The 14,642-nt window shown below is 36.9% G+C and overlaps 1 protein-coding gene across 5 annotated transcripts in view; it reads left to right on the forward strand.

Annotated features, from left to right (window-relative positions):
* efr3bb (EFR3 homolog Bb (S. cerevisiae)) overlaps nucleotides 1-14,642 on the forward strand; it is a 53,175-nt gene that overhangs the window by 26,497 nt on the left and 12,036 nt on the right. For all 5 annotated transcript variants that reach the window (XM_051654421.1, XM_051654423.1, XM_051654425.1 and 2 more), the window contains 10 exons: nucleotides 2,311-2,387; nucleotides 3,668-3,795; nucleotides 3,899-4,049; nucleotides 7,185-7,306; nucleotides 7,645-7,794; nucleotides 11,901-12,035; nucleotides 12,330-12,408; nucleotides 13,459-13,594; nucleotides 14,107-14,265; nucleotides 14,371-14,482. In XM_051654421.1, coding sequence (XP_051510381.1) covers nucleotides 2,311-2,387; nucleotides 3,668-3,795; nucleotides 3,899-4,049; nucleotides 7,185-7,306; nucleotides 7,645-7,794; nucleotides 11,901-12,035; nucleotides 12,330-12,408; nucleotides 13,459-13,594; nucleotides 14,107-14,265; nucleotides 14,371-14,482 — 1,249 coding nt within the window. The remainder of the gene's footprint in view (nucleotides 1-2,310; nucleotides 2,388-3,667; nucleotides 3,796-3,898; nucleotides 4,050-7,184; nucleotides 7,307-7,644; nucleotides 7,795-11,900; nucleotides 12,036-12,329; nucleotides 12,409-13,458; nucleotides 13,595-14,106; nucleotides 14,266-14,370; nucleotides 14,483-14,642) is intronic.

Below are 14,642 nucleotides of genomic sequence, written 5' to 3' on the forward strand. Positions count from 1 at the left end.
TTCACATAAATTTCATGAGACCAGGCTGTATTTACTCACCCTCATGCCGTTCCAAACTCATATGACTTTCTTCTTTGGAATACAAAAGTAGAAGTTTACCAGATTCTTCAAAGTGCTCTTTTCCATACAATGAATGCGAATGGGATGTTGTCAAGCTCAAAAAATGACAAAAATGCACCATAAAGTACTCTTAAAATAGTCCGTATGACTTGTGTGCTATATTCCAAGTCATCTAAAGTAGTGGTCAACCAATATGTTTTTTTAACGGCTTATGTCAAAACTGATATCTAGAAAGCAGGGTGGCAAAAATAATGTTGATATAAATGATTGTGTCGTGACAGATTTTTATATGCTGAATCATAAATGTGAGATGAGAGTAATGGCATAGGGGTAGATTTTCATTGAATAACGACTTAGCTTTTTGTATGAAACAGATCCATATATATCATATAGGTTCAGGAAACTCTGAATGTTGAGAATGGGTCATATGTAGGCTTTCATGGTACTTTTATGTCCTTTTTTTTAAGCATGACAGGCTCAATACCCATTCATTTTCATTTTATGGAAAGGATCAGCCTGGACATTCTGCTTTCGATTTCCTTTTGTGTTCCACACAGATGTCATGCGAGTTTCATGCATGATACGAGGGTGAGTAGAAGATGGCAGAATTTTTATGTTTAGGTGAACTATTTCTTGAGCAAGGGATATAACTGAGAGAGAGGAAAAGATAGTTTGTGAAGCTCAGGTTTGAACAGGGGTTTGAGCAGTCCTGTATGTAAATGGATATAAAATATATGGGGATACTGAGAGGAATAGACGGGTTGCACGATGAGGGGAAATCTTGTCTTTGAAGTTAAAATGGAACAGAAGCTAAATATAGATGTGGCTTTGCTCTTTTTCCTCAAACATTCATCTAAGCGTCACAGACCAGAAAAACAGCATCCATTCCCCACATCTGAAGACCCATACCCCCACCGCCCCCCAGTGACGTCATTCAGAGATTAAGGTCTTTATTTTTTCAACATGAACCAGATCTCCATGAAATATGTGTGTTTTGTTATTTTTAAGAGATTTTCTATGGCCATGGCTTTCATTTAAAGAGATTTCTTTCTGTAGAAGAAATTCTGCATACCTTCAGAAGTTCATTGTTTTGCCATCAAGCTGTTCAGTGGGACACGTGTGACCCATCAGTGCTGAGATGCGTGGGCCAATCAGATTGCAGATTTCTTACTGCATATCGGCAGTCAGTTTCAGACAGTTAATCATGTGAAACAAGGTAGTCTGTGTATGACAGAGATGCAGCTTTGCTCAGGTACCATTTCTTACGTTTTTAATGAAGGACAAACCCACACGGCCATGCCATGTAATTGAAGTTTGCATCCCTGTTCTACAAATAGATAGACGTTCTCTTGATTTTCTGTGTTGTTGGGGTAAAATCACATTATTTATTTAAAACTACATACTTCTTTTGTACTTGTAATACATGTCACTTAAGGCTAATGATCCTGTATTTCTGGAAAGCAAAAACTTGTATCACAATATTCTCAAAAATCTTGGTTGAAAACCAAATATATCACAATATTTTTGCAGATTTTTATGGTGAAGTAATTATAAAATACTGGAAAAATATAAAGAAAGGTCCTTTTGACTTACACCAATGCCCACTGTAATGGTAGGCTTTAGACACATTTGAGGAAATGTAATTTTATTTGACATAATTAAATGCAATTCCATCTACTCTTTTCATTTTTATTTTTATTCAAACACAAAATGTGGCGTCGCTAATTTCAGTTAAACACAAAAAGCTTAAATGTAACCTTCCTTGGAATATTGTCGATCTTTTTGTGACAAATTTTTCAAATATAAATACACAGTTAATCCAAATTTTATTCAGTAATTCCTGAGATTATTAGCCCAATCTGATCAGTGATTGCCATTTTTACCAGTGGAAGAAGCAATAGAAGAAAAGCTTGAGACGTGTTGTACTACGAGATAGAAATGCTATTAAAGTGTATACAGGTTTATACAGGTTGACAGATTTCTACCAGTTTATCATTTCAACTTAAAAAAAAATGTCTGTGCTATTGAGGAATATACAACTTTTTCAGTTTCTCTCTTTTAATATTATTATTTTTTTAGATCACTTTCTGTGGTGTTGATTACAGCCCTAAAACCATTTTATGATGCCATTTGTGGGTGGAAATCAGATGTTGTTTTCCTAAACCACATGGAAATTGATGGCACTTCGCTTACAGAAATGTTTTCGTAACCACATTACCTCTCTGTTTCTCTCCATCTCTTTCTTTTCAGGGGTGTGTGGTTGTTGTGGAGCGTTGAGGCCACGCTACAAGAGGCTTGTGGACAATATCTTTCCAGAAGACCCAGAGGTGAGAACATTCCCTCTCCCTGCTTCCTACATCCTTCAGAGCTCACACCCAGGACCATTTCATAGTCTTTTTCTAGTCAAACAGCTTTCATTCCCCATTCAAACTGCTTATTTACAGTTGCATTTATATTCTTGGTGGTTGCTTGCTTTCTGAATCCACTTAAACGAAAGTGCATTTAGTGTGTAAGTGGCATTTTCCCAAGCAGGTGGCCGAGGATACAAGCCAGAAATGGAACGGCTCACTGTCTTTGCTCAGCCAGGGATCAACACCATTTTATGTTATTTGGAAACTGTCCATTATACCTAGAAACTGTCTACCTGAGTCCCTGTGCAGCGGTACCGCAAAACTACATACATTTTTGAAATCGACTAATAGGTGGGATTTAAAGGAATATTCCGGGTTCAATACAAGTTAAGCTCAATCAAATTTTACACGCTGATTACCACGCTTCCATTGTAAGTGCCTCGCTGTGATCTAGATTTTTGCTTTTTTAAAGAAAAGGAGAGGCAAGTCAAAATTAATTTTTGTGGTAATCAATATAATCCCACATATGTTATTGATTGAGCTTAACTTACTAAACTGGCTGGTTTAGGATCATGTGTACCAGACAACAGTACAAGACGTGTTTCTTGGCAATAAATGAACACTCCCTTAAATATCATACTGTAATTCACAGATAGTCAATTCAAATAGATAAATAAATCGGCTAAATATCTATAACCTTTTTTTACACAAAACTATCACAGTCCTCACAAAAAAATGGAGAACTACGGACAAAAAATCCGAACAAACTATTCAACCTCACAAATCGTTTAGCTCATTGTTGGATGACCATCCTGACTCATTTCTACTAAACATATCTTTAATAATCCCCCCAGCTACTGGACAACTAATTTTATGATAACATTTAACTATACCTTCAGAAAACTCTTTATCCTTAGAAATGGGTACGCCACACAATTTCCACTTACAAAATTATTATTACAATTTAGACACTGAACGTAGCCCACCTCAACTTCTGATATAAATAGCTTACCTTTAATGCTAGACATGGTCAGTTTGTCCTATTTACCTTTGTCCACCTGAACCCTCTCTGGACTCAAAGTAGGTTAGCGAGAGAGTGAAACTACTAGAGATCTATTCGGACTAGGACAAATTCAGTGCAGAAGAGGTGAGAAGACCTGCAGTGCTTTGTCTGGCTTGCCTAAGTCAGCTCTTTGCTTTATTGGACCATTGTTTGATGGTAATGATATTGATGCTCTTTGTATGTGTGTGCGTAGGATGGATTGGTGAAGGCTAACATGGAGAAGCTGACATTCTACGCCCTGTCGGCTCCAGAAAAGTTGGATCGGATCGGGGCGTACCTGTCTGAGAGACTGTCACGTGATGTGGCTAGACACAGATATGGGTAGAGATTCACAACAAGCCTGATCTGAGATGTCTCTTCCTGTGTTCTGTAACATATCTATTTTCCTTCTGCCTGTATTCAGAGTGTGTGTTTATCTCTTCAGGTATGTGTGTATTGCGATGGAAGCCCTCGACCAGCTGTTAATGGCGTGCCACTGTCAGAGCATCAACCTGTTCGTGGAGAGTTTCCTCAAGATGGTGCGAAAACTCCTGGAGGCTGATAAACCCAATTTGCAAATCCTGGGAACCAACTCGGTACGTATACACTGTTATCTGGATCATTCACTGGCAGAGTAATGCACTGAATATCTTTTGAAATAAAATAATTCAATGTGCTATTTAGACACTCTAACTGGTGGTAGCATTGCAAATAATTATTATCTGTAACTCTGTCATGGTCTATTTAAATCCACATTGGCACACTTGGTATTTCAAAAGGTACACTAACACTATGGAGGATTTCTTGTTTAATATTTCATTAGAAATGAACAAAATACCATTATTGAGCCAGTACATTAAAAATGTATGTTTATCCCTATAATGCTGTGTGTATCAAATATTATACACAATGTTTGACGGCTCCACTTTCACTCTCTGTTCAAGCTGTCAAGCCAAAGAATGTATGGTATGTAAGTTTCACATGTTTATGACACCATCTATTGGTTATTTGTGAGAAAAAACATGTTTTCAATGTTTATATCGATCCATTTAAAATGGTGGCAGACTTGCACGAGAAGTGACTCTTATGTTGGGATAAATGACAGCTTATTTTAATAAAGTAGAAGTAACAGAAATTATTATATTGTTACTGATATTTAAAAATGAGTACTTGCTGAATATAAGCAACTTGTGCTTGGTTAAAAATTTGTATATTATTTTATTGAAAAAGCCAGCTGAAATTAAATGTATCAAATATGACACAACAGGCTTTTGAGGTATCTCTTAATCACCATTACATTCCATTCATGCCCACTATAAAAAAATCTATAAAAAAATTCAAAGAGCTTTGAAAATTCTGACGTATACCTTTTATAAGATATATTTAAAGTATGAACTAATATTTCTGTGTATTTTCATATATGCAGCCTGCTCTGTCACTATAAAGATCCCATTATTTTACAGTACAAGCTATGATGATGTCATTTTACCTTAAGTTCCTGAGACCCAGCTAAAAAATGTTGTACAATTTCCCTTTTTTAAATGTCAGTAGTGTTTGGTGCATAAAATACATATGATAAAAAAATTATTTTTTGAAAAATTCATATTTTATTTGATGTGCTAAATTGAACGGTGATACATTTCAATCCATAATTATAGACCAAGGAGAGGAAGTTCTCATGGCCAAACTCTCGAACATTTGGTGTCTCTGAAAAGCCCAGGGAGTCCTCTGATAATACCCCAAGATTTACCACTGTAGCATGTATGGGCTAAGAAAAACTTAAGACATTAGGACAAAACAAATATCCTACACAAAAATGAATTGCTGGGCCTCAGGAGGATAATGACCTTTGAAGCCTAATGTATCAAATATGATACAAAAAAATAAAAAATTAAATGTGTATATATATAATTTATTTATTTATTTATTTATTTTTATTATTATTATTTTTTATAGTTTGTCTAGTTGTACTAAAAACAGTGTCATGTCAAAAAAAAAAAAAATAAATAATAATTTCTGACCATTCTTTCATATGTCAGGCTTTACAGGGTTAAAAAAGGCATTCAGAAACATGTTCAAAACTGCATTCTTTTGGAAAATTACAGAAAATGTCCTGTTAACTCAACATCTGACTTTAACATTCACAACAAACAAAGCAAAACTCCCTCCTAAAATGCTGTATGAAGAATTTGGCCCATTAAATGAGTTACTATAAAAGTAGAATTATTTTTATAGCTTGTTCTGTATTTAGGACCCCACAAACAGTGAGGGTTTGTTCAGTTTTACATTAATAAATTTGAACAGCTATATGAAATATGTTTGCAGATGAGCCAGAAACAACCAGGCACACACACAAACACACGGCAGTGCCTCCATCTAAATGCAATCAGGACATGGAAATAAAATCAGATTCAATTATAGGTCAAAATCAGTAATCTCGGACATCACGCATGCACCCACATATATAGCATATAACATGCAGTGCATCAACTCATAGTGACTGACCTTTTATTCTGTATTGGCCTGAACCACCTTAGTTACTGCCTGCTATTATACTACAGATAAAAGCCAGCTATAAAATAAAAACCTTTTAAACTGATTTATTTCTCTGTGGCATTTTGCAATGACCCTGTTTACCTGCAAATGCTTTAAGACATAGATTTTGCTTTAGTCTGAACATTTTTGGACTGGTGCACCCACATCTGTCCTCTAAAGGTTCATCGGGTGAAAAAACTACATCAGATAATGGGAAGGAAATGTAGGTCCAGAGTTTATGTAATTATTTAGAAATTACAAATTTGATTTACAGGCACAAGCTTAAAATGAGTCATTAAATCATCTAGATGACAGGGTCTCATCCATCAGTTTTGTAGCATTTCTATATCAAGACGTTTGATTTATTCATGGCCTGATCTTGACTTAAAAATAGCTAAATTCTATAAATAACCTAAAGCCTGTCAAATGATAAAATACTGCTAGAGATTAGAGTCCTTTTTTAGTCTGAAACAAATACTGGTAAGACTTTGTAATAAATTTAGTATGCCATTACCCACCATTATACAGTATAATGCTTAACAGATCAGTAGTTCATGTACATTCAAATGCAAATGAAAATATTAGTGCTGTCACACTATTGGAGTTATATTAAAATACCTTCTCTTATCCCAGTCTAATATTCAGAGACTAGTTTAAGTGAGCCATTTGTTAATGGTTATAATTAATTATAAATAATGTTCATGTTATTAATAATGTTATTGGAGAAAATTCTACAGTATGAAACCCAAATACCCAAAAATATGACATGCTTACATATACCGGTACTTCCACTTTGAAGAAAATAAAATTGAGTTTGTTTTATTTTAATATGCAAATCTTTAACTTGCTTGTAAATACTTGCATTCAGGTGACAGCTCGAAACTTGTTTTTTTCCTCTAGATGGACATTCATTATTCTTGTTTGTAGGTGTCAGAAAAGCTTTGTAGTAATGAATCTGATGGGGCCTGTGCTGCTCATTGAGGTTAATGCGAAACAAAAAGACATCACATTAAAATGTAATACCATAATAGATAATACCTTCTCATAACAACCCATAATAACTACATACTCCGGGGAAGATGAGCGTGCCATCATTTCAAGGAAATAGGTTTTTAACTTGAATTGACCTGTTTTAAACTGATTTGGTTTGTCTTATGTCATTTATTCATGCCTGTATAAATGCTCTTGTTTTCCAGTTTGTGAAGTTTGCCAACATCGAGGAGGACACCCCCTCATATCATCGCAGTTACGATTTCTTTGTGTCACGCTTTAGTGAGATGTGCCATTCCAGCTATGAAGACCCTGACATCCGCACCAAGTGAGCTAACCCCTTCATACACCTGACAGTGTGATGGATAAATAGATAGATAGACAGATCACATCCATTGCAACAAGAATATTCACTATATGCTGTCAACACACTAGAGGTCTGCAACCCGACCCAGGCCCAACGGGACCCGAGAACCCACCAAAACTTGCTTTATAAAAAAATGTATAAAGAGAGTGAGTGATGTCGGGTTCGGGCTTAATATATGAAAGAACCTTTCGGGCCGAGTAATGTTTGGGCCACACGGTCTCCGGTATGGGTCAGGTTCGGTTCGGGTTTCATTTTAAGGCCTCTGTAAACCTCTCATCTAATCAAATACTTCATTTCAGAATCCGAATGGCTGGCATCAAAGGTCTTCAGGGAGTAGTGAGGAAGACCGTGAATGATGAGTTGCAAGCAAACATCTGGGAACCTCAGCACATGGACAAGATTGTTCCCTCCCTGCTCTTCAATCTGCAGTCTGGAGAAGGCACAGAAAGGTGAGTACATTAAAGGAATAGTTCACCCAAAATGAACATTTGCTGATAATTTACTCACCCTCAGGCCATCCAAGATGTATCTGAGTTTCTTCATCAAAACAGAATTTAAGACTTTTAGGATTTCATTTCAGGCCTCCTCCTCTAAACAATGCAAGTGAATGTCCTCCATTTTTTGACGGTCCAAAATGCATATTTAGGGTGCATCAAAATAATCCACATGACTCCAGTCCACAAATAAAGTTCTTCTGAACGCAGATGATTAATTATTCGTTTAATTATACTCCAAATTTTCATTTTTGGGTGAACTATTCCTTTAAGTGACAAATGTTTCTAACTAATAACATTGTCTGTGAGACAAAAGAAGGTTTTCCTTCAGGGGCTGCATGGTGGATGATCAGAAAGTCAAATCCTCCATTGAGCCGCATTCAAATCTGAGGATGTTTTGGTTTTAGTGGGGAAATTTGAACACCAGTGTTGAGTGTAAGCTGATTACAGAGTAATTAGTTACTTTATCAAATTACTTTTTAGTAGTGCTGTCGTGATTATTTATTAAAAAAATAATGCGTTAAAAAAATGCAGTTAATCACGCCCTTCAGACTAGTACGTAAATTCCTTAATAAAAGTACGTATTTTCCTGTTTTTACGAGCCGTGTCAATAGGTGGCAACACGCTTCACAAGCAACGTTGCCTTATGTATTATATTTATAAATATTTGAATTATTATGCATTATTTATATGAATTTTCTTTATTTGGGGGCCTTTCTCAGCAAATAATGATGTATGCAATTAATTGCAATTTATTCGATTTATTAAATGGCATGTCATGTAATTAATTTGATAAAAAAAATTGCCCTACTTTTTAGTCAAAAAGTAGCTTGACATAAATCATTGTAATCAGATTACAGCTACTGACTTTTTTAAGTACATTCAATATTTCTATGATAAATATTATTTATGTTAATAATTATTTATGTTAATCTAAGTAATTTGTAGTGGATAATTTCTTGGAGTAATTTCCCTAACACTGTTGAACACTAAAATGTATAATTGTTAAAGTCTATACATTTCTCCAGCCAGGCTTCCTAAGCAACCAAATTGGCCCGGTTGCTAGGGAGGGTAGAGTCACATGGGGTAACCTCCTCGTGGTCGCTATAATGTGGTTCGTTCTCGGTGGGGCGCGTGGTGAGTTGAGCGTGGATGCCGCGGTGGATGGCGTGAAGCCTCCACACGCGCTATGTCTCCGTGGCAACGCGCTCAACAAGCCACGTGATAAGATGCGCGGGTTGGCGGTCTCAGACGCGGAGGCAACTGGGATTCGTCCTCCGCCACCCGGATTGAGGCGATTCACTACGTGACCACAAGGACTTAAAAGCACATTGGGAATTGAGCATTCCAAATTAGAAAAAAAAAAGTCTATACATTTCAAGGGCTGGTGACATACAAATTGAAATGCAATTTAATAAACTCTAATAAAGTTACTGTTATTGGTTCATCCTTACTAGCACAGAGAAAAATAATAGGTACCACATGACAGTGTCGTCTATGTGCAGTTTCAACAGCGGTCTGCACAGTAATTTACACCTGAGTAATGACACTGAGAAACTTTGATATCAATTGAATTGCAAAGTTAAAATAGAATAATTATTAAAAGGTTAAAAGGTTATCATATTTTATATGATGCTAACATTTTTGTCAAAATACCTTTGTTATTTAATGTTACTACAGTAAAATCGTAATAAATTTTAGTAAGGGAGGGTGATTATGTGTAAAGCAAGGGACTGTTGTTGAATTCCTAGATCGATTTGGCAAAGACAAAAAAAATCAGTACAATATTAATGTGGAAAAATGTAAATAATAATATCGATATTTGGCGTATACAATAGCCTGAGGAAAAATATCACGATACTTTAACATCAATATTTTTGTGTACACTAATGTGGCCCAGAATGGCTCTCCTCTCTTGCTGTGGCTCCCTGCTGATGCGCCCCTTACACGACCATAATTGCTCCACAGGAAAAGACATTAATTACCCCTTTCTGCTGTTTAGTATTTGCTAATTGCTGTTTGATGTAAAGGGCAGCTGATAATTAACTCTTCCTGTCAGTTGTGCACATTTCAGATGGGCAGAACAGCAAGGCTGTTTTAAAGCTGCCACAGCAGTGGGCTAAAACATGATGCGCTTTTGTTTCCAGTAAACTACACAGTCCAAGAGGCTTTTAGCTGATGTGAGGAGAGTTTCTGCAGATTTGGACTGTATTTATGCTGTTATGCTGTTATATAACAGAGGAACCGTGAGAGGAGCAGCAAGCTGACTGACAGCAGAGTGTGCGAGGGCAGAGGAACACTGTGTTTAATTAATGATGAGACAGAACCACATGAGACCCTCGGTTCTGTTTCTGACAAACACACACACACAGACACACACATACACTGTGAAGTATAAACAGGAAGTTTTACATGAGTACATGTATTATTCATGAGCACACTTCTGCTTTAGTCTTTTTGATTTGAGTGGCTAAACACCAGTAATACAAAGGTTTGCTTCACTTTCCTCAGGGAAAGTATAGGTGGACTTCTCCAGTGCCTGAGAGGACAGATTTTTTTATGCCTTTAAAGCAGGGCTGGACTGGGACAAAAAAAAAAAAAAATCAGCCCTGGAAATGTTCAGCCCAGCCCACCCACGCGTTCCCCCATGATCGTCTTGCTGTCTGATGGGAGGAGGACCATTATTATTGTTACTGAATTGCAAATGCAGTTAACAATTTTAATGAAAATAAAATCTGTTAATTAACACCTTATTTATTTCCATTGCTCTATTTGTAATGGAAAAACAATATCCATGTAGAAACTATGCCATAAAAGTGGCTTATATTCCCCTACTATACAATATGTAATATAATAAGAATAATAGTTATATTTGTTATAAGTACAATACTTATGCCAAAACACTAGCTTCTACAGATAGTGTTACTAACTACAGTGTAATGGTGATGTGTGGATTGAAAAGCCTGTAATTACAGTTATGAATAAGCGCTGCGTGGGTGGGCCAGTCCCACTCTACTCTCACGCTGCGGCCAGCGGATGTGCTGCACGGTTTCATCGGGAAGAACCGTTCCGCCACACTTTTGGAGTATTTTGTGTTTTCCATGTGCAGCAGTAAATGGCAGTGCTTAATAAATAATAGTGGGACAATTTTGTAGTTGCACAGGTGGGGAAACAAATGGTCGCAGTCAGCCCACTACTCGACCAGCCCTCTGAGAAAAGTCACATTTCTCCTGATGGCCAGTCCATCTCTGCTTTGAAGTCAGCATAGACATCATCTTCCTCTTCTATCTTAATACACATTTCTGGTCTTCTTATGTTATTCTAAAGAAAAACAGTTGTTTGTCTTCGTAGTCTTTAATCAAAAGATTATCTGATATATGTGACATGGATGTAAAATGAGTTGCAAACACAGTTTCATTTAGACTTTAAAGAGGCCATATCATGGTCAAGTAAATGCAAAACTGTATGTTCTCTTCTGAAAAAAAGGGGGATTCAGTCTTGAATGTAGACATACTCTGATGTTGACATCGCACCTAGAGTCCATTTGAAGTCCACCCAGACCATTTATTGAAAATAAGCTGCAAAAATGGGACATTCGAAAAGCCTTTATTTGTTCCAACCATTAGCACATTAACATGTGATTGCCAATGTTTACATACCGACGCCTTTTAATTATTCAGCAACTTGGCCAGCTTTGGTAAATGACAGTGTGAACCACACCAATATACAAAAGTTATACGTTTATATACAGAATTCTTTAAGGTATAGTAGCAAAATCACCGGTTCAATTCTGAGAATCAGAGAGAGGACAAAAAATGGTGCTGTAAAGCAAAATTATGACATTTTAAATATAAAATATTAAAGTGTGGAAATTGGCTTCTTTACTCTTTCGACCTGCTGTGTCTTGTTTTGTTTTAAGGGTAGTGATTTTACATTTAAATACTTATTTGATTAGTTGAAATGTCAGTATTTCTTCAGCTTTAAGAAAACCCAAGTTGTAAATTTCTCTCCTCAGTCCAGAAGAGCTGAAAGCTAAAAGCCTCTTTCTTTCTCTGCTGCAGTCGCTCTCCTTCCCCGCTGCAGGCCAGTGAGAAGGAGAAGGAAAGCCCTGCCGAGCTGACTGAACGCTGCTTTCGGGAACTGCTGGGACGAGCTGCCTATGGCAACATCAAGAACGCTGTCACCCCTGTGCTTATGTAAGAGACCCAGTGCATATAACACCTGCCAGATTAAGTTAAGCATTAGCATCAGTTTTTTGGTTGCAGTTAAGTCAAGGCACAACTCTGTATTCCTATTTTTCTTTCCAGTGTAATTCCATGCACTTTATATTGCTATACTTATTAAGTGTATCTCAGAATATTCAGCAATCATCTCCAGTCCAGGAAAGTTAATAAAATAATTAATCTCACTGTGGTTGGAGTGACTCTCATTTGTCTGTCACTTTTGGTTTCATTTCTCAAACTCAAGCTCTCTATCTTCTTCCACCGCAGGCATCTTGATAATCACTCACTGTGGGAAGGCAAAACATTTGCAGTGCGTTGCTTTAAGATTATCATGTACTCCATTCAGGTGAGTTCACGTCCTAGTTTAGAAAACAGTCTAGACTGCCTCATCTCAACTAACAAAAATAAGAAATGAAAGAGAAAGTGTTGTGTTACATATCAGTTTACATAAAATACCACCAATGGCAGATGGGGAGTGTTCAGGAAACCTGTTTGAAAACAGTCATTATTATTTTTGCAATTCTGTTTGTGGACACTAGTAGTGCAGGAAAACACTTCATTTAAGGCCTATTTTCGCCTTGTTCTAACTTTCTAGTTTTAAGACCCAAAACATTTTAAAATGAAACAAATCAGGTATCTGAATATTTTTCGAACAATAATGAAAGGCTGTTTACAAATACTTATTTTCTGTAGTTAGCCTTGATGTTTTTGCGTCAAACCAGCAGGCAAAGAATATGGAGCCTTTCACAGATGATGTGCTTTTGACAGGTGGGCAGTGCACAATAGAATGTAAGGACCTTGAGTTTCAGTCTACTTTTAACTCAACACATGCATGTTTATTATGGTGTGAGATGCTGAAATGCTACGCAACCAAAGCGAGGCACTCCAAGTGCGTCTAGCTGACGCACATATACATACCTGCAGACAAACATTTTAAATTGCGCTGATAGAGCGCATCCTGTGAGAGATTGACAAACTTAAATAAAATGGAGTACTGTACAGTAGAGTAGGCCAAAAATAGCCTTATGGAAATATGCCTAAATAAATGTAAAAGATGTCAAAGATATGGAAATAAAGCAAGTAATATATTCTAAAACCACATTATGTATATTCTGATCAATATTTTAATTGTCAGCCACAATAATGTAATATATTTTAATAATCTGAATATTCGATTTATTATATATTATTTATAATTATTTAAATTATAACAAATTAAATTCTTTATTTTGGGGCCTTTCTCTGCAAATATTGATATATGCGATTATTTGCGATTATCTGTCACATCATGTAATTAATAAAAAAAAATAATTTAAAAAAATCAATTGACAACACTACTTATTTTTTTATTCCTGCATATACCTTAATTATTCTCTCTGTCTTTTCCTTTCTCTAGTCCCAGCATTCTCATCTGGTCATCCAGCAGCTCTTGGGCCATTTAGATGCCAACAGTAAGAGCTCAGCCACAGTGCGTGCTGGAATAGTGGAGGTCCTTCTGGAGGCGGCTGCCATTGCTGCCAGTGGCTCTGTTGGTGAGTGTGGATTTACAACCCCTATATGAATCTCTGTTAATAATACAAAACATTAAGCAATGTAGCCAATATACTGTACGGCTCATTGCACATAAATAGACTAGTGTCTTATATATCTGTATGCTCATGCTGTAACATACAGGCTTATTTCACTCCCGTGCTCGGTATCTGGGTCACTCTCCCCCAGATATTGATCCTCTCCCATGGGAGTACAGAGCTGTGACATTGCATCTGACCCAATCTAGATTTCAGCCAAAAATACACATTTCACAGGCCGACTCTTCTCTCTGACGTCAAGTCAGCTATCACACCTGTTGTCCTGTGTGAAAGCCCCCTCACACCTGGACTTGCAATACTGCTGCTTTACAGATCTCTAAAGAATTAGCCATCTGTACTGCAAGCACCCAGTATTCCCATAAAGTTCAAGTGTGCTGATTTCATCAGCTCAGCTGCAGGCAGCTGATATTAATATAGTGGCTGCATGTTTTATTAATGTTTTTTGCTTATTTTAGGCCCCACAGTGCTGGAGGTGTTCAACACACTGCTGAGGCATCTGAGACTCAGTGTGGACTATGAGCTGACGGGATCCTACGACTGCAACAACATCGGTAATAAGATCATCAAGGAGCATGAGGAGAGGCAGCTGCAGGAGGCCGTCATCAGGACTATCGGTGTGTTTTGTGTGTGTGTGTGAGTTTCCGTTACACGTACTTGTTCTTACATTTTTGTTGATCACTGACATGTTGGTCTGTCTTTTTTTACTCTAATAAAATCAGGCTCATTTGCGAATACCTTACCCACATACCAGTGCTCTGAGGTGATGCTTTTCATCATGGGGAAGATCCCTATTCCAGGCCTGCATCCCACACTGCCTTCTACAGGCTCAGGGTGAGTACTGCAGCCATTACTGTGTTCCTAAATGTTTATACCATTTATCATAGGGCTGGAAAGATTCATTTTAGCAAATTTGTTCATTAGTGTGTAGTATGTTCAGAAGTCCCATGCACAATTTAATTTGTTTGCTTTTGTAATTAAATATATATTTAAA

This window comes from Myxocyprinus asiaticus, chromosome 25 (assembly GCF_019703515.2).
Source record: "Myxocyprinus asiaticus isolate MX2 ecotype Aquarium Trade chromosome 25, UBuf_Myxa_2, whole genome shotgun sequence".
NCBI lineage: Eukaryota > Metazoa > Chordata > Actinopteri > Cypriniformes > Catostomidae > Myxocyprinus > Myxocyprinus asiaticus.